We start from the raw sequence: 21,612 nt of genomic DNA, 5'->3' as shown, positions 1-21,612 counted from the left end.
GTCTGTAGTAACTAGAAAAATCAACTAAACGATAAAACACGTCAATGAATATTTGTATTTCAAAGGCTAAAAATGGCCGCATGGAATAAAGTTAATCAAATGTATCAAACAGAACTCAACAAATATCAATAACAAATATCAATAACAAATATCAATAACAAATATCAATAACAAATGCAGCGATGAACGGGTCCTCGCTCACGCGCGCCGGTCGTAGTTTTACCGTTTGTCGCGTAAACCCGATATTTTTTCGCCAGTAGGTGGCGCGTCGACCGAGAGTGAAAATAAACTCGTCGATATCTTAGGGCGATTTGTAACAAGCACGACGAGTTTGGGGCAGATTAGAGCAAAAGTCCAGTTGAGCCACTAGGGGGCGCTTTGAGAATGTGAACATATTCATGCATCACGTGTCTCTACGTGAAGTCTAGACCACGTCAGGCTCAAGGCATGTCTTTATCACAGTGCACAACCGGTTTGCTGAAAGAATTTGAGCGGAACTCGCATAGCTAGAAAATATTAGTGTCTAAAACTTGTCATTTTATTATTTTCTTACCTTTTGTGAGACAATATGTGTGTTTTATTGTCTTCTGCAGGAGCAAATAAATGCTGAAAAAGAAACCATCCGAGTAAACTTCTTCCCTGCCCAATACAAATCTGTTACATCTATAAATATATAGATACAGATATAATTATTTATATATTGTGTCTATACATATATAGTTTGTATTTAAAACAAATATGTATATATATATATATTATATATATATATTCTGGTCTAAAACATGTCATTTTATTTTTTTTGTTGGTGTTCCAATGACATTTTCAAAAGTTCCTTGAGTGGCATCATGATTATCTTTGGAAAGATCGGTTCAGTTAAAGCAACAGTCTCTAGCATAACAAAACACAGAAAGTGGGATTTTATTGGAATTTTTTTAACGACAAGTAAGAGTGGGTGAAAGCGACGTTTTCAAGAATAATCAAGCTCAAGGCCTTCTGATCATCCTGGAAAGAAGATTGAAGTCGATCGGATCATTTTTGTGGGAGATAACGGTAAATTTATAACGGCGAAAAGTGCCAAAAACTAGCTAAAAACGGGAAACTTCAGCGAATTATTGTAGCGCCCCCTAGTGTTCAAATCAGACACTATTTCCTGTGCAAGTTAAGGCATGCCATGCGCACTTCGGAAATTTTTTTCAAAGTGATTAATCCCAATAGTGTTGACGCTATGAGCATTGATAAACAAGACACGCCCCTAAGATGTTCATTGGGCCACAGATCCTTACCACAATGAGATATAAAATAAACGGTTGACATATTCTACGTCATCTGGCTTCAATGATTTGATTGATATCAGGTTTTGTTGATTTGGACCAAGCCTGTAGTTAAGAAAGTCAATTATGTGTTTTTCACCAAATTCAAAATGGCGGAAAATCTAAGTAGGCGGAGCTTAGGGGTCTGAGAGGCTTTTTTGTAGAGCAGGTGGACACGTGTGAACAATTTCTGGGTGAGGGGCGTCGCCGGTCGACATTTTAGTATGAATTGCAAAAATGTGACTCCTTGATCAGATGGCTATTTTCACCAAGCCTGACAAGCGTGCCACATTTAGCTGGTTTTCCAATTGGTTACGTACCCCAAAAATGCTCCCAATGTATACAAATAAAAGGCGGAATAATAAGAACCCTAACAAACTCAATCGGGTCCTAAACATCAATAACTGATCAGCAGCTCACATTTAGTTTCAGACTGTTGCTTTAAAACCTCTTCTCTGAAATGCATCTTAAAGTCAGCTGGAAAATAAACAGGAAATGTTCCAGTGACGTCAGTAACACACACACACACACACACACACACACACACACACACACACACACACACACACACACACACACACACACACACACACACACACACACACACACACACACACACACACACACACACACACACACACACACACTTGAAACCTCCAAGTTGGAGACATTCATAAACCAAACATTATTATTAAAGCAAATTCAACTCTGGAAAAACGAACGTGGCCAAGACCAGAGAGATGGTGGTGGACTTCAGGAGGAAGACGACGGCTCCACAACCGCTGAGAGTTCTGGGAGAAGATGTGGACATGGTGGAGGAGGATGTGGACATGGTGGTGGAGGATGTGGACATGGTGGAGGAGGATGTGGACATGATGGAGGAGGATGTGGACATGATGGAGGAGGATGTGGACATGGTGGAGGAGGATGTGGACATGGTGGAGGAGGATGTGGACATGGTGGTGGAGGATGTGGACATGGTGGAGGAGGATGTGGACATGGTGGAGGAGGATGTGGACATGGTGGAGGAGGATGTGGACATGGTGGAGAGGATGTGGACATGATGGAGGAGGATGTGGACATGGTGGAGGAGGATGTGGATATGGTGGAGAGGATGTGGACATGATGGAGGAGGATGTGGACATGATGGAGGAGGATGTGGACATGGTGGAGGAGGATGTGGATATGGTGGAGAGGATGTGGACATGATGGAGGAGGATGTGGACATGGTGGAGGAGGATGTGGACATGGTGGAGGAGGATGTGGACATGATGGAGGAGGATGTGGACATGATGGAGGAGGATGTGGACATGATGGAGGAGGATGTGGACATGATGGAGGAGGATGTGGACATGGTGGAGGAGGATGTGGACATGGTGGTGGAGGATGTGGACATGATGGAGGAGGATGTGGACATGATGGAGGAGGATGTGGACATGATGGAGGAGGATGTGGACATGATGGAGGAGGATGTGGACATGGTGGAGGAGGATGTGGATATGGCGGAGAGGATGTGGACATGGTGGAGGAGGATGTGGACATGGTGGAGGAGGATGTGGACATGGTGGTGGAGGATGTGGACATGATGGAGGAGGATGTGGACATGATGGTGGAGGATGTGGACATGGTGGAGGAGGATGTGGACATGGTGGTGGAGGATGTGGACATGATGGAGGAGGATGTGGACATGGTGGAGGAGGATGTGGACATGGTGGTGGAGGATGTGGACATGGTGGAGGAGGATGTGGACATGATGGAGGAGGATGTGGACATGGTGGAGGAGGATGTGGACATGGTGGTGGAGGATGTGGACATGGTGGAGGAGGATGTGGACATGGTGGAGGAGGATATGGACATGATGGAGGAGGATGTGGACATGGTGGTGGAGGATGTGGACATGGTGGAGGAGGATGTGGACATGATGGAGGAGGATGTGGACATGATGGAGGAGGATGTGGACATGGTGGAGGAGGATGTGGACGTGATGGAGGAGGATGTGGACATGGTGGTGGAGGATGTGGACATGGTGGAGGAGGATGTGGAGATGATGGAGGAGGATGTGGATATGGTGGAGGAGGATGTGGAGATGATGGAGGAGGATGTGGATATGGTGGAGGAGGATGTGGACATGATGGAGGAGGATGTGGACATGATGGAGGAGGATGTGGACATGGTGGAGGAGGATGTGGACATGGTGGTGGAGGATGTGGACATGATGGAGGAGGATGTGGACATGATGGAGGAGGATGTGGACATGATGGAGGAGGATGTGGACATGATGGAGGAGGATGTGGACATGGTGGAGGAGGATGTGGATATGGCGGAGAGGATGTGGACATGGTGGAGGAGGATGTGGACATGGTGGAGGAGGATGTGGACATGGTGGTGGAGGATGTGGACATGATGGAGGAGGATGTGGACATGATGGTGGAGGATGTGGACATGGTGGAGGAGGATGTGGACATGGTGGTGGAGGATGTGGACATGATGGAGGAGGATGTGGACATGGTGGAGGAGGATGTGGACATGGTGGTGGAGGATGTGGACATGGTGGAGGAGGATGTGGACATGATGGAGGAGGATGTGGACATGGTGGAGGAGGATGTGGACATGGTGGTGGAGGATGTGGACATGGTGGAGGAGGATGTGGACATGGTGGAGGAGGATGTGGACATGATGGAGGAGGATGTGGACATGGTGGAGGAGGATGTGGACATGGTGGTGGAGGATGTGGACATGGTGGAGGAGGATGTGGACATGATGGAGGAGGATGTGGACATGATGGAGGAGGATGTGGACATGGTGGAGGAGGATGTGGACGTGATGGAGGAGGATGTGGACATGGTGGTGGAGGATGTGGACATGATGGAGGAGGATGTGGACATGATGGAGGAGGATGTGGACATGGTGGAGGAGGATATGGACATGATGGAGGAGGATGTGGACATGGTGGAGGAGGATGTGGACATGGTGGTGGAGGATGTGGACATGATGGAGGAGGATGTGGACATGGTGGAGGAGGATATGGACATGGTGGAGGAGGATGTGGACATGATGGAGGAGGATGTGGACATGGTGGAGGAGGATGTGGACATGGTGGAGGAGGATGTGGAGATGATGGAGGAGGATGTGGATATGGTGGAGGATGTGGACATGGTGGTGGAGGATGTGGACATGATGGAGGAGGATGTGGAGATGATGGAGGAGGATGTGGAGATGGTGGAGGAGGATGTGGACATGATGGAGGAGGATGTGGACATGGTGGAGGAGGATGTGGACGTGATGGAGGAGGATGTGGACATGGTGGAGGAGGATGTGGACGTGATGGAGGAGGATGTGGATATGATGGAGGAGGATGTGGACGTGATGGAGGAGGATGTGGACGTGATGGAGGAGGATGTGGACATGATGGAGGAGGATGTGGACGTGATGGAGGAGGATGTGGACGTGATGGAGGAGGATGTGGACATGATGGAGGAGGATGTGGACGTGATGGAGGAGGATGTGGATATGATGGAGGAGGATGTGGACGTGATGGAGGAGGATGTGGATATGATGGAGGAGGATGTGGACATGGTGGAGGAGGATATGGACATGATGGAGGAGGATGTGGACATGATGGAGGAGGATGTGGACGTGATGGAGGAGGATGTGGATATGATGGAGGAGGATGTGGATATGATGGAGGAGGATGTGGACATGATGGAGGAGGATGTGGACGTGATGGAGGAGGATGTGGATATGATGGAGGAGGATGTGGACGTGATGGAGGAGGATGTGGATATGATGGAGGAGGATGTGGACATGATGGAGGAGGATGTGGACGTGATGGAGGAGGATGTGGACATGATGGAGGAGGATGTGGATATGATGGAGGAGGATGTGGACATGATGGAGGAGGATGTGGACGTGATGGAGGAGGATGTGGATATGATGGAGGAGGATGTGGATATGATGGAGGAGGATGTGGACATGATGGAGGAGGATGTGGACGTGATGGAGGAGGATGTGGACATGGTGGAGAGGATGTGGACGTGATGGAGGAGGATGTGGACGTGATGGAGGAGGATGTGGACGTGATGGAGGAGGATGTGGACATGATGGAGGAGGATGTGGACGTGAGGATGTGGACGTGAGGATGTGGACGTGAGGATGTGGACATGGTGGAGGAGGATGTGGACGTGAGGATGTGGACATGGTGGAGGAGGATGTGGACGTGATGGATGTGGACATGGTGGAGGAGGATGTGGACGTGAGGATGTGGACATGGTGGAGGAGGATGTGGACGTGATGGATGTGGACATGGTGGAGGAGGATGTGGACGTGAGGATGTGGACATGATGGAGGAGGATGTGGACGTGAGGATGTGGACATGGTGGATTATTCCACAAACTAGGACTGGCAGGACAAATATGAGGCTCTTGAAGACAATACAAATACTTTGCTCTTAGAACGCATAGAGCTGAAAGAAGATGTCTACTGTCTCATTGTGGAACTGGACTCCGAAAGCCAGCTGCACAGCCAGAGCAACAAGGACTGGCAGGACAAATATGAGGCTCTTGACCAGAAGAGCGTCCAGATAGAAAAGAGCTGGGAGTCCAGCATAAAGGCTGTGGAGGAAAGGTTGAAGGAGCAGCTCACCAAGACAGAGCAGTTGGAGCTGGAGAACCAGGTCCTGGAGAACCAGGTCCTGGCTCAGTCACAACAGAGCCAGGAGGCAGAAGTCCAACAGGTCAAAGATGAAAGCAGGATCCTGGAGGACATCTGTCTCAGATTAAAGAAGAAGACTCTCGGCATCTTTGGGAGAAGGTGCTGGAGAAGGTGCTGGGTGATGGAGAAGGTACTGGAGAAGGTGCTGGAGAAGGTGCTGGGTGATGGAGAAGGTGCTGGAGAAGGTGCTGGGTGATGGAGAAGGTGCTGGAGAAGGTGGCTTGTTGATCAAGAGTCAGGACGAGGGGCAGAGAGAGAAAGCAATGAAGCTGAAACCAGTGTGCAACATGGTGGTTGAGAACGCTAAGAAGACAAATGATGGGCCCTTTGTGAGAGGCGTCAGATATTATGGGATCCCAGTGGAAGAAAAGGTGGAGGAGTTGAGATCAAGTATAAAAGGGGGAACGATTATAGAGATTAAGCGTCTGCAAGCAAGAAGAGGGGGACAGAGGGTTGATAGTTTGTCAGTTTCGCTGGATTTTCAAGAGAGGGCAGTTAACTGCACGTTCCAAGCAAAGTGAACTCACATAGTCCAACATGCCGTGCGTGGGCTCCGGCCGGTCTGCAAGACACCTCTCTAGCGAGCCGCGCAGTGTGTCCGAAAACCAACCCGGCCGGACTAAACCCAAGAGATGCCTGAGTAGTTTCAGTAGCAGTGGCGAGCCCTCATCCCAGTCCTTGTTGGACTGACACCTCTCCAGGGCGCCCGGACTCTCTGGATGATATGCATGAAATTAGACCCTTGACCAGGCACTTCCAAAAGCTTTCATCTTTCTCTATTTCCAGCTGTGACAAGCAAGGCGTCTGTGTATGTGTTTTCTCCTCCCTCCCTCCCTTCGTTCTCTCTCTCCTTCCCTTGTTTCTCTCTTCAGGTCACCTTATACATGATGACAAAATAACCATAACACAAGCCGTACACAGACATATGCAATGATTACACACACACACGTTACTGTGACGTTAATAACCGAAGGACACAAACAGGACTTAATCAACGTTTATCAGATCTTCTTTGAACAGTCAGAACATCAAAATATAAGAGAGGAAGACATGAAGCAGGTCTCTGGTCCGTGAAGTACCCGACGTGTACTCGCAGGTCTCTGGTCCATGAAGTACCCGACGTGTACTCGCAGGTCTCTGGTCCATGAAGTACCCGACGTGTACTCGCAGGTCTCTGGTCCATGAAGTACCCGACGTGTACTCGCAGGTCTCTGGTCCATGAAGTACCCGACGTGTACTCGCAGGTCTCTGGTCCATGAAGTACCCGACGTGTACTCTCAGTAGTTTATTTATAGTATTTGCTGATGAAGGCAGACAGAAGGTCTCGGTATGGAGATTCTGATCGGACCGTTTGGAGGTTCAGGATTTTGTGGATCGCGGGAGAACGAAGGATGAGGTTGTGACTGAATCCCACCAGACTGGAGGTAAACCAGTAAAGAGCCATGGACTGAGGGGGGGGACAAACAAATCATATTTAAATTATAAATCTATAACAATTAACATGTTACCAAACATATTCATACACGTGACTAAACAGCACTTCAGCTATGTGAACTTGGAGTGAGACCATGCAGCCGTAGTGGATTTAGGGCTGTGTTCTGGATTCAGGGTCTTCAGGGTCTAGAAGTGAAAGACCAGAGTCTGCAGGACTTGTTTGGTTGAGAGCACCTTTTTATAGGAGATATTAGGGCTGGGCAATATATCTAAATCGTCTTAGGTTCTAGATTTTGGATCTCATAATATTGTAGAAGTCATTTTTTGAACCTACCGGACGTTTGTAGTTGTTCTCTGACTCACAAGAAGATCTAAATAAATCTACAATAATCTATATAAATCTACAATAATCTATTTAAGTTATATTACATTACATTTCAACTGTTTTCTGAAACACAAAATGCTGAATGAGACATTTTTAGGACCAAAATGTTAGTTAACTTTGAGGAAAACACACAAGACGTAAACAGACCTCAGACTTCAAGACCAGACAGCTGTCAATCACCTTGTAGCCCCGCCCCTAAAGCATCCCCTGCTTTATGGTCTGTCTGACTCTAAATGACCATCATTTACTAAATGAACATCACGCTGTATTGCAGCAGAAATGTGTCTTCAGAGGAGCTGCCGGTCCTGATCTCAGGTAAAACGAGTCAGTACGTGTTTAATCTCTTGAACACAGGAATGAGAGGATGAGTATGCAAATTGTAAATAGTCGTCGGCAGATAAATAAAAGCTCTGATCTCCTTTTGTTGTTTGGGTAGCCTACAGAACATTCCAAGTATTGCACTTAGGTATTGTTTTATTATTGATTTTAGTATTATGATTTTGGATTAATATACAACTGTATGTTCGAATATGTGGAGCATCAGCCAGTAAAGTAAAGACAGTTCATTCCTGCTTTTTACACGACAATAATGAATTCATAAATGGTCCTCTGCTGCCTCCCTCAGGCGTGATTAACCAAGAAACACACAATCACATGTTTTTGTATTAGTTGTGGGGCGACTGTGGGTCAGTAATTAACATGCCCGTCTTTCAATCAAGAGGTTGGCGGTTCAATCCCCGCCCTAGTCGATGTGTCCTTGAGCAAGACACTTAACCCTGCATTGCTGTGTCTACGGTGTATTAATGTAAAGTGTCTTTGAGTATCTTGAAAAGCACTATATAAATTAAATGGATTATTATTATTAGTTAGTTAGTGCATTATCTTATTTTAATAACTAATATTGTTATTCGCTGTATTCCTTAACAGCTCCCGAGTCTCGTCTGAGAAGGTCTCGTGTTAAATTACTGTTGGACTCTTTGACAAGAGACGTCAAATTCCACAATGTCCTAAGATGTAACACTTACATGAAGAAGTCACGGTACGTTTGTTATTGTTGACAAAAGGTCTTTTAGGATAACACTAAACGGTGCTTTCTGTGGCCGCTCTCCAACAGACAGTAAAGAAAAGGTTTTATAATGTTTTATAATGTATCCGGGAGACAATGAAGTGACCGACTACACTGTAAAACATTGTAAAGCCCTCTTGACCCACCGATGGAACCGAAGCGGCGATGGGAATCATCAACACCGAGAACGCTCTGATGGAGTTCGTCACGACCCTCTGAAAACGAGACGGGTTGACCCTCTGAAGAGCAAACACCTGAAGAAGATGGAGAGGGGGGGGGGGGGGAGGGGTCAGATGACATCATCGGGTCAGGTGATCACGGACTAAAAAAAAAAAAAACCTGCTACACAGACCGACCTCTACGATGAGCAGGTTGGTGAGTCCCAGACAGACCGGGAGGATCCAGGTGAGGTCAGGTGAGGTGAGGTCAGGGAACCACAGGGTGCCTCCTGCTGCCAGACCCGACTGCAGAGCTGCAGGAAACACAGTTCAGACCCAGGCTGGTCCACATGTACCCGGTTTACCAGACTGGTCCACATGTACCCGGTTTACCAGACTGGTCCACATGTACTCGGTTTACCAGACTGGTCCACATGTACTCGGTTTACCAGGCTGGTCCACATGTACTCGGTTTACCAGACTGGTCCACATGTACTCGGTTTACCAGACTGGTCCACATGTACTCGGTTTACCAGACTGGTCCACATGTACTCGGTTTACCAGACTGGTCCACATGTACTCGGTTTACCAGGCTGGTCCACATGTACCCAGTTTACCAGACTGGTCCACATGTACCCAGTTTACCAGGCTGGTCCACATGTACTCGGTTTACCAGACTGGTCCACATGTACTCGGTTTACCAGGCTGGTCCACATGTACCCGGTTTACCAGACTGGCCCACATGTACCCGGTTTACCAGACTGGTCCACATGTACTCGGTTTACCAGACTGGTCCACATGTACTCGGTTTACCAGACTGGTCCACATGTACTCGGTTTACCAGGCTGGTCCACATGTACCCAGTTTACCAGACTGGTCCACATGTACTCGGTTTACCAGACTGGTCCACATGTACTCGGTTTACCAGGCTGGTCCACATGTACTCGGTTTACCTGACTGATCCAGACTGAGGTTTCGGAGGGCCAGAGAAAGGCTGATCCAGAGGGGCAGCTGAACCCAGACCAGAATGCTGGCTTTGAAGGGGTGACAGTTGTCTCTGATGTAGAGCTGAGAAACTATTCGACGCAGATTCTTCTTGAATTGGAACCTGAAAAGAAACCAGCAAACGAGAGTCTGAGAACCAATTAGATCACAGCTCGTTACCGGACCTCCATTCTGGATACACCATCTAACTATGTGTAGAGCGTCTCTGTGTGTAGAGTTGTAATGGTTTTTATATATACTTGCACATGTAAATAGGAAAGTCCATGTTTTAAATTACTACATAAGAAAGATATGATAATCAATAAGGGATATTATGAAGAATATTCTGAAGGAGCCCATTTTGCTGTTTAGGGAAGAGATAAGGGAAGTAGCATCGTGGTTTATTGCTTAGAGAAGTCCGCCTCCTTGTACTGAAAGGCAGATATCATGCTGTGTAGTTGAGGTATAATCATGCACACCTGATACTAACCAATGGAGAAGCTTTATGCTCACTGTATGGATTATACTTAACCTTTCAGAACTCTGTAAGGCGTTTGTCCTCTCACGTGAAGGCAGTAGACAGTTAACTATTTTAGGTCTTTATCCCGGTTAGCTCTGGGCTAGGTTTTTAACCCGGTTAGCTCTGGGCTAGGTTTTTAACCCGGTTAGCTCTGGGCTAGGTTTTTAACCCGGTTAGCTCTGGGCTAGGTCTTTAACCCTGTTAGCTCTGGGCTAGGTTTTTAACCCTGTTAGCTCTGGGCTAGGTCTTTAACCCTGTTAGCTCTGGGCTAGGTCTTTAACCCAGTTAGCTCTGGGCTAGGTCTTTAACCCTGTTAGCTCTGGGCTAGGTCTTTAACACTGTTAGCTTTGGGCTAGGTTTTTAACCCTGTTAGCTCTGGGCTAGGTTTTTAACCCAGTTAGCTCTGGGCTAGGTTTTTAACCCAGTTAGCTCTGGGCTAGGTTTTTAACCATGTTAGCTCTGGTTAGGTCTTTAACCCTGTTAGCTCTGGGCTAGGTTTTTAACCATGTTAGCTCTGGTTAGGTCTTTAACCCTGTTAGCTCTGGGCTAGGTCTTTAACCCTGTTAGCTCTGGTTAGGTCTTTAACCCTGTTAGTTCTGGTTAGGTCTTTAACCCTGTTAGCTCTGGTTAGGTCTTTAACCCGGTTAGCTCTGGGCTAGGTCTTTAACCCTGTTAGCTCTGGGCTAGGTTTTTAACCCTGTTAGCTCTGGCTAGGTTTTTAACCCAGTTAGCTCTGGTTAGGTCTTTAACCCTGTTAGCTCTGGGCTAGGTATTTAACCCGGTTAACTCTGGGCTAGGTCTTTAACCCGGTTAACTCTGGCTTAGGTCTTTAACCTTGTTAGCCCTGGGTTAGCTCTGGCCTAGGTCTTTAACCCGGTTAACTCTGGCCTAGGTCTTTAACCCGGTTAACTCTAACCCTCTTGGTGTTCGTTTGACTCAAGTTAACAACAAGACGTTTCAGATAATTATGTTATTTGTTGTGTTATTCGTTTGCGTTTCTCACCGGCTTCGTTTCTCCGTCCAGCCGATCTCTTTCGCTCGGAACGAGACTTCGTATCGAAGCCTCTTCGCCAGCTCCGAGATCTCCGCCTGCAGCACCTCCACCTGTACATCACCTGGAGGTTACTGCGGAGGCCGTGGTGGAACAGAGGCTCCTCTCCATGTACACCACGTGTGCTATTTTTAATATATTGTGTATAAACTATACAATGCAAACTTCACGATTTTGTACACCGGAACTGAACCACGTGAGACTTTTACTCAATTTAAAGTTACACCAAAACAAATGCAGCTGTCTTGTATTCAGTTTCTGTCAACACTGTTTACAGAATATCTCTTTCAAGGCTGAAAACAATATTTGATTAGCCGATTGACAGAAGTTAAGTTTCACTTTCAAATATCTGTTGGTTCCGGCTACTTCGTGTCTCAGATTTAGTTTTTCTATCAAATTAAAACTGATAGAAGATGATTGAAGACTGAAAAGGATCATAAATGAATACTCTTTGATGCTTTATAAACAACATTGTTTATCAATTAATCATGGAAATAATCTGCAGATTGATCAATAGTGAAGATAATTGAAATGTAGAGCACAATCAGCCCTTTTTGGTTCCATTTTCCACTGTTTTCTGAAGAACCAGTACGTTAATTGAAAAGCAATCGTCATAATAATAGCAACGTTGTGACCGCTTAACCCCTTCCTCGCCTCGCGTCCTCCCTCACTCACCCTGGCAATGATGACCATCTGGTAGGTGGCGAGCGGCAGAGTGACGAGCGTCCGGACCGACAGCGTAGCAACGACGATGCTCAGCCACCAAGGCAGCCCGCTCACCTGCTGCACGCTCACCAGGAAGTGTTCGCACAGGTGAACCGGAGCCGAGTCAGAGAGGCTGCTGTACCAGCCGGCTGCACCTGCGCCGCCCGAAAGCCTCCTGACCCCCGACAGCGACTCGACCCCTGAAAGCCTCCTGGCTCCCAAGAGCGACTCGACCCCTGAAAGCCTCCTGGCTCCCAAGAGCGACTCGACCCCTGAAAGCCTCCTGGCTCCCAAGAGCGACTCGACCCCTGAAAGCCTCCTGACCCCCGACAGCGACTCGACCCCTGAAAGCCTCCTGGCTCCCGACAGCGTCCTTAAGGATAATTTGACTGCAGGTATTGTGATGCTGTGGCCGGGTGGAGGTGACTTCCTGTTGAATGCAGCAGAACAGACTCCTCGTACAGGGAGCTGCATGCCGCCTGACCTCACCGCCCCCCCCACGCTCAGCATGGTGACCCCCCCCTCCTCCTGAAATATGACAAGACAGGACCTCGAATTAAAGAGAGTTTCTGACCCCGAAACTTTCTGCTGCCCTGAATCAGAAGAAAATAAACAATAAGTGAAGAAGAAGTGCAACATCATCATCTGAAAGGTACACCGATTAAATCGGTGTGACCAATATTATCGGTATATCGGTTTATTTCTACTGACTAAAGTTATCTCTCCAAAAATGTAACATACTGTAATGTAATGTACTTGTAATAATAATAATAATAATAATAATATAATAATATGAAACAAATAACAAACTTGTGAATTAATAAAAACATTTTTTTCAAAAAGAGGAAATCAGTCCCACCTGTCTTATTAATAATTATGGGAACATAACACTTTAATATTTGATCTGTCAGTGACACACAGGTAAATAAAGCTTAATAATGAAACGTACCTGGGTGACGTCAGACGTCGGGTGGCCTGTTTCCGGGTTCCTGCTGCGTTTCAGAGCGGAGCAGAAACGACCATTAAAACATCTTTATTCTTTATTCTTTCTCCTTCAGACGTCGGCGGCGGAGCGTCGCTTAGATATGACGTCACACGTTTACCACCGTCTGTCGGTTAAAGGTGACGTCACAGAGGAGACGAGCTTTTTAAAATTTTATTATAAAAATAGAACTATATGCTTATATCAATGCTTAGAGACAGCACGTGGACTTCGTGAAGTTTAGTATGTTATGTATATAAATAATGAGATACATCATTAAAATATCAATATACTGTATATCATTGTATACCATTAAAATATCAATATATATCATTGTATACCATTATATATCAATATATATTAATATATCATTGTATATAATGATATATCATTATATCTTAGAGGGAAGTTTAATACATTGAGACGCATCATAACTCGTGTTTAATGTGTAAAAGAACCCGTTTGGTTCATCTTCTCTTTTATTGTGAAGGGTCTAACCGGAAGTGGGGTGTGGGTGATCGTGTTTCCGGACAGATCGGTGCTCCTCTCCGTCAGACAGCAGCAGACATGGCGGAGTACAGCCAGGTGGGCCTCCTGGCGGCTCTGCTGCTCTTCACGGCGCTCACGGTCCGGGACGTTTATCTCGGCCGATCGAGCCTGCAGCCGGCCGGAAGCCCCGCCGGCATCTCCCCGGACCCCTTACCGGACACGGGGCCCGGTAAACCCGCCAAGCCCTCCCTGTACACCGGGCCGGTGCTCCGGTTCCAGTACTGGTGAGCTAGCTTAGTTAGCTCCGAGATTAGCTGCTAACAAGCTAACATTTAGCATCGGAAGATAATCTCTTTCACATTTGAATCAGAGAAAGGGTTTGAACATGTTTCTAATTAAGGGTTAATGTTAGTGTTGGGTTAATGTTAATGTTGGGATAGTGTTAATGTTGGGATAGTGTTAATGTTGGGTTAATGTTAGTGTTGGGTTAATGTTAATGTTGGGATAGTGTTAATGTTGGGATAGTGTTAATGTTGGGATAGTGTTAATGTTGGGATAGTGGTAATGTTGGGATAGTGGTAATGTTAGTGTTGGGTTAATGTTAGGTTAGTATTGGGTTAGTGTTGGGTTAGTGTTAGTGTTGGGTTAGTGTTGGGTTATCGGTGAAACGTTATTAAATCAGTAACTGCCTTTTTAATAAAAGTATATTCTACCACTAAGAAGCTACAAATGTAAAAAGTTGACACCCACCACGATCAGAGCGGATTTTGGACGTGACATGGGTGGATGTGGACACTCCATTATACTTCCCACGTTTGGATCACATACCTGACAGGTGTGTCTTTTCTGTATGTTTTCAGTATCTCCTGAGGTTACAACAAAGTGTTCCAGGAGTACTCTCGAGCCATCAGCCAGCTGTACCCGGACATCCGCATCGAGGGTGAAAACTATCCCCCCACCCCCTTCAACCGGTGAGCTCTGACATATCTTCATTCCCCATCTTGTCTCTCCTCAGGTGTGTTGCTCACCTCTTGTCTCTCCCCTGGTGTGTTGCTCACCTCTTGTCTCTCCCCTGGTGTGTTGCTCACCTCTTGTCTCTCAGGTGTGTGTTGCTCACCTCTTGTCTCTCCCCTGGTGTGTTGCTCACCTCTTGTCTCTCCCCTGGTGTGTTGCTCACCTCTTGTCTCTCAGGTGTGTGTTGCTCAACACTTGTCTCTCCTCAGGTGTGTGTTGCTCACCTCTTGTCTCTCAGGTGTGTGTTGCTCAACACTTGTCTCTCCCCTGGTGTGTTGCTCACCTCTTGTCTCTCCTCAGGTGTGTGTTGCTCAACACTTGTATCTCCTCAGGTGTGTGTTGCTCACCTCTTGTCTCTCAGGTGTGTGTTGCTCAACACTTGTCTCTCCCCTGGTGTGTTGCTCACCTCTTGTATCTCCTCAGGTGTGTGTTGCTCACCTCTTGTCTCTCAGGTGTGTGTTGCTCACCTCTTGTCTTTCCTCAGGTGTGTGTTGCTCACCTCTTGTCTCTCCTCAGGTGTGTGTTGCTCACCTCTTGTCTCTCCTCAGGTGTGTGTTGCTCACCTCTTGTCTCTCCTCAGGTGTGTGTTGCTCACCTCTTGTCTCTCCTCAGGTGTGTGTTGCTCACCTCTTGTCTCTCCTCAGGTGTGTGTTGCTTATCTCTTGTCTCTCCTCAGGTGTGTGTTGCTCAGCTCTTGTCTCTCCTCAGGTGTGTGTTGCTCACCTCTTGTCTCTCCTCAGGTGTGTGTTGCTCACCTCTTGTCTCTCCTCAGGTGTGTTGCTCACCTCTTGTCTCTCCTCAGGTGTGTTGCTCACCTCTTGTCTCTCCTCAGGTGTGCTGGTAACCTGATCTCTTACCTGAAGCTCCTCTCCATCCTGCTGATCGTCAGCGGTCAGAACCCCTTCGCATTTCTCGGCCTCGACACTCCCAGAGCCTGGACCTGGAGTCAGGACAACAAGGTACGTGTTAACATGGCAACATGTGATTACACGCCTCACCATGGCAACCGATTTAACCCTGTCACTGTTTTTCAGATTTTCTCTTGTCTGATGTCCTTCTTCCTCTGTAACATGATGGAGACCCACTTCCTGTCCACAGGGGCCTTTGAGGTCACTCTGAACGGTGAGTTCTGATTGGTCCAACACATGACATCACTGTGAAAGGGTAGTTCTGATTGGTTCATGGCATCACTCTGGTTGCAGTGGGCCATCCGGGTATTTCTGCATTACATACTAAACCTTATTCTAGCAGACCGAATAGTCAGGAAGGGTTTTGGAACGCACCGTCGACTGGTATTAACCGGTGTAATGGTGTTTCCTGTTCCCTCTCTCAGGCTGTTACTTCCTGGTGTAACGCTGTTTCCTGTCCCCTCTCAGGCTGTTACTTTCTGGTGTAACGCTGCTTCCTGTCCCCTCCCTCAGGCTGTTACTTCCTGGTGTAACGCTGTTTCCTGTCCCCTCTCAGGCTGTTACTTCCTGGTGTAACGCTGCTTCATATCCCCTCTCTCAGGCTGTTACTTCCTGGTGTAACGCTGCTTCCTGTCCCCTCTCTCAGGCTGTTACTTCCTGTTACAATGCTGCTTCCTGTCTAACTCAGGCTGTTACTTCCTGGTATAATACTGCTTCCTGTCCCCTCTCTCAGACCTCCCTGTGTGGTCTAAACTTCAGTCGGGTTACGTCCCGAACATCCAGGAGATCTTCCAGATACTCGACAACCATCTGAAGATTAACCAGGTGGATCCCATGAGCTTCTCCTCCCCTTAGAGCTGCACAGGTAAACACACACAGGGGTTAGCGAGCTATGTGGAGCTAAAGTCATTTTTCAATGTCACAAACGAGATGGAACCGTTTCCAAAACTCATGGCAGGTTTTTATGTATGTGTTTATAGTCGGGTCTCTCGTAAAGACGCAGTGATTTGATAAATATATTAATTTAATATAATAAACTTCTGTGTTTATAGTCGGGTCTCTCATAAAGACGCAGTGATTTGATAAATATATTAATTTAATATAATAAACTTCTGTGTTTATAGTCGGGTCTCTCGTAAAGACGCAGTGATTTAATAAATATATTAATTTAATATAATAAACTTCTGTGTTTATAGTCGGGTCTCTCGTAAAGACGCAGTGATTTAATAAATATATTAATTTAATATAATAAACTTCTGTGGTATGATAAAATCCTGTGGTTTGAGGACTTCACATTAACCCCTCCCAACTGTCTCTTCTCAGCTGTGCTGCGTTCAGGTGTCCCGGCTCAGTGGTACGTTCAGCCGCTGGCGTTCATGAAGGTTCGGCCTTAAAGCAGACTCTGCGGGGCCCGGCCGGATGTCCCCCGCCTCAAAACGAGCGTTCCCTTCTGCGCCGGGTCACAACTCAGCACTACAGTACCCATAATGCACCTGTACTCAAAGATTGATGGCTCGACTGGTTTCTGTTAGTACAGTTTGATTTTATTTATTTAGTTTGAGGGTGCTAATGCTAATTAGCCTCCGTCTGGACCGGCAGTACCGGACAGGAAACGGATATAAATGTAATGAATCATTAAAATCTGGTTTATGTAACAATCATCTTCAGTCAGTTATTTTTATCTCAACATTGAATCTGTAAAATGTCTGAAACAAAAATAAAACTAATCACACATTTTAGTTTCTGACTTTAAATTCACAACATGAAACTATAATATATCATCATAAATAATATGTTTTGGGTATAAATTGAGCTCTTGGTTTCTTTCTACTGAATCCCGGACTAGTAAGACGATTTGGGATTCCTGGTTAACTGTTCAGAAAATAAAACTAATTTTATTTTAACCAAAGAACTTTAGGAACCCTTGAACACTCAGCCAGTAGAACCAGTCACATGACTTTACTGTGTTTCACTGTATGTGTACAATCTGTACACATACGACATCCCTGACCTTTGACCTCACATCAAATCAGGAAAAAACAGAAAAACCCATTTACGGGGGGAAGAAATTAAGAAACCTTCAGGAAAACAACAGCGGAGGATCCCTCTCCCCGGATGGACAGATGAACAGAGTTACATAAACACATTACATGAATATGACAATGTATGAATGGAACTCCAATCCATGAAACAGAAGGAGGTAGAGAGGAGGGGGGGCGGGGCGCATCAGCAGGGCCAACGCGGGAGGCCGGCTCACCAGGCATCAGACACCTCCAGGTCCAATGGACCCTATGAGACGTGAAGTCACAACGACTCCGGGGAGGAAGCAGAGTTAATAAGGTGCAATGGAGAGATGTAAATTCATCCATAAGGAGAGAGAGAAGAGGAGATAGGTGCTCAGTGTATCCTAAAACATCCCCCAGCAGCCTATAAGCCTATAGCAGCATATCAAGGGGCTGGACCAGGGCAAACCTGATTCAGCCCTAACTATAAGCACTATTAAAGAGGAAAGTCTTAAGTCTGTTCTTGAATGAGGTGACTGTGTCTGTGTGAGTACACGAGCTGCAGCATTCTGGATCAACTGGAGGGACTTAAGAGACTTATTAGGGCAGCCTGATAATAAGGAGTTGCAGTAATCTAGTCTGGAAGTAACAAACGCGTGAACCAGCTTTTCTGCTTCTTTTTGAGACAAGATGTGCCTGATTTTTGAAATGTTACGTAGATGAAAAAATGCAATCCTTGAGATTTGCTTAACGTGGGAGTTAAAGGACAAGTCTCGGTCAAAGATAACTAGAGATTCTTTACAGTGGTGTTGGATGCCAGGGCAATGCCATCTACAGAAACCACATCACCAGATAATCTCTGAGGTGTTCAGGGCCAGTAAAATAACTTCAGATTTGTCTGAGTTTAACATCAGGAAGTTGCAGGTCATCCATGTTGGGTATAATTGAGTTTCATCTGCATAACACTGAAACTCCTCAAATAAACTATTCTGATGTAGGAAGTCGCACAACTGATTTGCGACTACTTTCTCAAGGATCTTAGAGAGGAAGGGAAGGTTAGAGATCGGTCTGTAGTTAGCCAACACCTCTGGATTAAGAGTGGGCTTCTTCAGGAGAGGTTTAATTACAGCTACTTTGAAGGAATGTGGTACATGGCCTGTTAGCAAAGACACATTAACAATATCCAGCAGAGAGGTGCCAATTAAAGGCAACACGTCTTTAAGCAGCCTCGTTGGGATGGGGTCTAAGAGACAGGTAGACGGTTTAGAAGTAGAAACCGTTGAGGACAATTGGTCTAGGTTAATGGGAGAAAAGCTATCCAAATATACACCAGGGCATACAGCCGTTTCTCGCCAACTATCTCACCAAACTAAGCGTGATTCTTCACTTCTCAGCCAGTAGAATCCTGTTCTGTGGTGTCACTGAGTTTTAAGTTTCTTTTTCTATTGAAAGTCCTCCACAGACAAACAAGTATCTTCACTAACTTTATGAACCAGTAACACCATTCTAAAAAAAAAGAAACATACATTAAATTACATTCATATCAACAATAACAAATGGAGTAACAATAGCGTTTAGCTTCTTTGCTTTGTAATACCACTTCCGGTGTTGACGCTTCCGCTCGAATGTGCGGTTCAGTGTGGAACAGCAGGGGGCGGTAGGGAGCCTTTAACGCCGATTGCCAGCTTCAGTTAGCGGCGAAGAAGCAGAAGTAGCAGAAGCAGAAGAAGCCTCTGAAACAGCAGCAGAAGCAACGTTAACGTCGTCTGTTCTGCGGCGACACCCCGCCAGAGTAGAGTTTGGCATCCGGAAGTGTGAAAGCGGCAGTTGAACTCCAGCTAACAGGAGCGCGAGCACAACTGACGGTGAGTGGAGCGGCTAGCAGCTAGCTAGCTAGCGGTTAGCCCTGTTGTTACCGGTGCTGTGTCTACATCTGCTCCACGTTGACCCTATGACCCCATTTAACCCCTAACCCCTGACTCTAAACACCACAACAGGAGAAGTTCAGCCACAGTATGTATGTAAACAAACTTTAATGAAGGGTTGACGTCACAGAGCAGGAAACACCGTTTTTTTTACACAACACCTTGCGTGCTGGTGTTATTGCGCGTGCGCGAGGTGTGGTAGCGACAACTCCACCAGGGCGATATGCTATGTATATATATATATATATATATATATATATTTTCATAATTGGTCTCGTGATTAAGAGGTTGTCAGGTTTTCAAATGGAGGAAACCTTTATTGAACCCCAAACCGTTTGACAGGATCTGAATATCTCCACAACAACATGATGGCTATTTACTACTGCTCCTTCATCCAAAGTCTCTTTGTATAGCAAAGGGTTAGAACTCCAAAGGTCAGGGTCCTGGACTAGTGTTCGCCTATCGAAGGCCAGTTGACGTGGCTCCTGTTGCAGTGCTCTGGGTCCAGGTTCAGATGTATCGGGGCGAGAGGCACTTTAAGGTCTTTTCTTTCGCTGTCATTTTCTTTTCTTTGACAGTTATTACTTCCATATCGTTCAAAGTGGATCATAAAGTGCCTCTCGTCCGATGCATCAGAACCAGACCAATAGCGGCTCGTGCGGTCAGAACCAGGACACAGATGATTGTCTTGGTGAGAGGTTGGTATTGTTTCTGGCAGTACAGCTTTTGTGTATTTGACATTGTTTGTTTGTGTGAAGACGTGAACAGGTGAGGGTTAGGAGGTAGGCATAGGAAGTGGAGATTAGGGCTGTGTATTGGCAGCAGAAGAAGAAATCAATTCCGCTGGATTTAAAGCCAGAACACATTGCCTTGCAAGATGTGAAAAGGGCCTAGATGGTAAAGCCCTCCACCCGATCAATAACGCTTTGTGTATAGTAATATCAGAATGTATTGATTAATGACACTCGCTATTAATCTGTTTCGTAACTTTTAGCTGTCTAAAGATAAATGAAGGACAGTAAAAAGTATAATATGCTCTTCTGTCTTTCATCTGCAGCGTCTTCAGGATCTCTGACATGAGCAGCTCTGTAAGTTTTCTTCTTCACTCACTTTGAGTTTCTAATGTTTAATGACATCCAGGCCGATCTCAGATCAGTTTCTCAAACAGTCGCATGATTATTTCCAATAAAACAAGGTTAAAAACTAGTTAAGTTTCCACTAAAAGACGATCAGATCTGAGATCAGCCCCCCTAGATGTCTTCATGACGAGATCATGATGAGTATTATCACGGCTGTGATGTAATGTGTGTGTGTGTGTTCAGGCTCAGAGGAAGAGGAGGACCACAGGTAGTCCTCTGGTTTCCAGGCTCAGAACCAAGACCAGCAGAGGGGCTAACGCTAGGAGGCCGGCTAACGCTAACAGAGCAGCAATCAGGACGGCTAACGTTAGCAGGCCTTCTGATGGTGATCCTGCCGCCCCCACAGAGACCATCGCTGGGATGAACAACACTGAGGATAGTCAGTAGAAATCAATACACCTCTGTTATGGATTAGCATCAGAGTGAATCGATCTTAATTCGGGTGAATTCTGTCAATGTTTAAACCATGTCATCTGATCAATAATCAATAGCGGATCTGTGTTCAGGTGTAGAGGAGGTGGTGGATCTGACCTGTGAGGGATCAGAAGCTGTGGTCGATCTGACGAACAACGACTCTGTTCTGGTAACGACGCACCGTTCTATGCCCCCGCCAGTCTTTAGCCCCGCCCCGTCATCTCTACCTTTTTTCTTTCTTTAATCATTTAAATCTTGCTGGTTAATAACAAACTTAAGAACAAACACGTTTCTGAGAGTTTTGTTGTTGAAGAGAAAACAGACAGAACCTAACGTTTCTTCCTCTGTTGTTTCTTCTGCTGATCCAGCTGGTGGACGAAGGTAAAAACCCTTTTTTCAGTTGACATGTTGAGTT

The 21,612-nt window shown here is 46.2% G+C and overlaps 4 protein-coding genes across 8 annotated transcripts in view; 2 read left to right on the top strand and 2 right to left on the bottom strand.

Annotated features, from left to right (window-relative positions):
* Positions 1 to 2,830: 2,830 nt before the first annotated feature.
* Positions 2,831 to 3,424, bottom strand: LOC117737618 (leucine-rich repeat extensin-like protein 3; the record flags this gene model as incomplete). The annotated part of the gene is made up of 1 exon (XM_034543688.1): positions 2,831 to 3,424. A coding segment is annotated over one exon (594 nt), but the record flags the coding sequence as incomplete, so codon positions are not given.
* A 3,578-nt stretch (positions 3,425 to 7,002) lies between these two features.
* LOC117737605 (cytochrome c oxidase assembly protein COX18, mitochondrial) lies at positions 7,003 to 13,432 on the bottom strand. 3 transcript variants are annotated; one of them, XM_034543670.1, is made up of 8 exons: positions 13,273 to 13,432; positions 12,294 to 12,851; positions 11,571 to 11,671; positions 10,017 to 10,171; positions 9,262 to 9,377; positions 9,052 to 9,159; positions 7,285 to 7,467; positions 7,003 to 7,247 (listed from the first exon to the last, which is right to left on the bottom strand). In XM_034543670.1, the coding sequence occupies exons 2-7, from the start codon at positions 12,831 to 12,833 to the stop codon at positions 7,306 to 7,308; spliced, it is 1,182 nt and encodes a 393-aa protein (XP_034399561.1). In that variant the 5' UTR covers positions 12,834 to 12,851; positions 13,273 to 13,432; the 3' UTR covers positions 7,003 to 7,247; positions 7,285 to 7,305. The 3 variants fall into 3 exon arrangements, with proteins under 3 accessions (XP_034399561.1, XP_034399560.1, XP_034399559.1); XM_034543669.1 differs by having other exon boundaries at positions 7,003 to 7,467; positions 12,294 to 12,916; XM_034543668.1 differs by having other exon boundaries at positions 7,003 to 7,467.
* Positions 13,433 to 13,826: 394 nt separating this feature from the next.
* selenot2 (selenoprotein T, 2) lies at positions 13,827 to 17,377 on the top strand. Of its 2 annotated transcripts, XM_034543684.1 has the most exons (6): positions 13,828 to 14,078; positions 14,655 to 14,765; positions 15,641 to 15,767; positions 15,843 to 15,930; positions 16,450 to 16,581; positions 17,040 to 17,377. In XM_034543684.1, the coding sequence occupies exons 1-5, from the start codon at positions 13,873 to 13,875 to the stop codon at positions 16,569 to 16,571; spliced, it is 654 nt and encodes a 217-aa protein (XP_034399575.1). In that variant the 5' UTR covers positions 13,828 to 13,872; the 3' UTR covers positions 16,572 to 16,581; positions 17,040 to 17,377. The 2 variants fall into 2 exon arrangements, with proteins under 2 accessions (XP_034399576.1, XP_034399575.1); XM_034543685.1 differs by lacking the exons at positions 16,450 to 16,581; positions 17,040 to 17,377 and adding an exon at positions 16,142 to 16,432 and having other exon boundaries at positions 13,827 to 14,078.
* Positions 17,378 to 19,367: 1,990 nt separating this feature from the next.
* rnf4 (ring finger protein 4) overlaps positions 19,368 to 21,612 on the top strand; it is a 4,864-nt gene continuing 2,619 nt past the window's right edge. The window contains exons 1-5 of one of the 2 annotated variants that reach the window (XM_034543683.1): positions 19,368 to 19,584; positions 20,702 to 20,732; positions 20,967 to 21,162; positions 21,290 to 21,366; positions 21,566 to 21,578. In XM_034543683.1, coding sequence (XP_034399574.1) covers positions 20,721 to 20,732; positions 20,967 to 21,162; positions 21,290 to 21,366; positions 21,566 to 21,578 — 298 coding nt within the window. In that variant the 5' untranslated portion in view covers positions 19,368 to 19,584; positions 20,702 to 20,720. The other variant, XM_034543682.1, reaches the window with a different exon arrangement.

This window comes from Cyclopterus lumpus, chromosome 10 (genome assembly GCF_009769545.1).
Source record: "Cyclopterus lumpus isolate fCycLum1 chromosome 10, fCycLum1.pri, whole genome shotgun sequence".
Taxonomy (NCBI): Eukaryota; Metazoa; Chordata; class Actinopteri; order Perciformes; family Cyclopteridae; genus Cyclopterus; species Cyclopterus lumpus.
This window is presented reverse-complemented; position numbering and strand designations above follow the sequence as displayed.

Coding starts and splice junctions, on each gene's coding strand:
- LOC117737605 (XM_034543669.1), bottom strand. CDS start 12,833: ATGCTGAGCGTGGGGGGGGCGGTGAGGTCAGGCGGCATGCAGCTCCCT. Junction 9,160..9,261: donor CCAACCTGCTCATCGTAGAG/GTCGGTCTGTGT, acceptor CATCTTCTTCAG/GTGTTTGCTCTTCAGAGGGT. Junction 7,468..9,051: donor TCGCCGCTTCGGTTCCATCG/GTGGGTCAAGAG, acceptor CCCCCCCCTCAG/TCCATGGCTCTTTACTGGTT.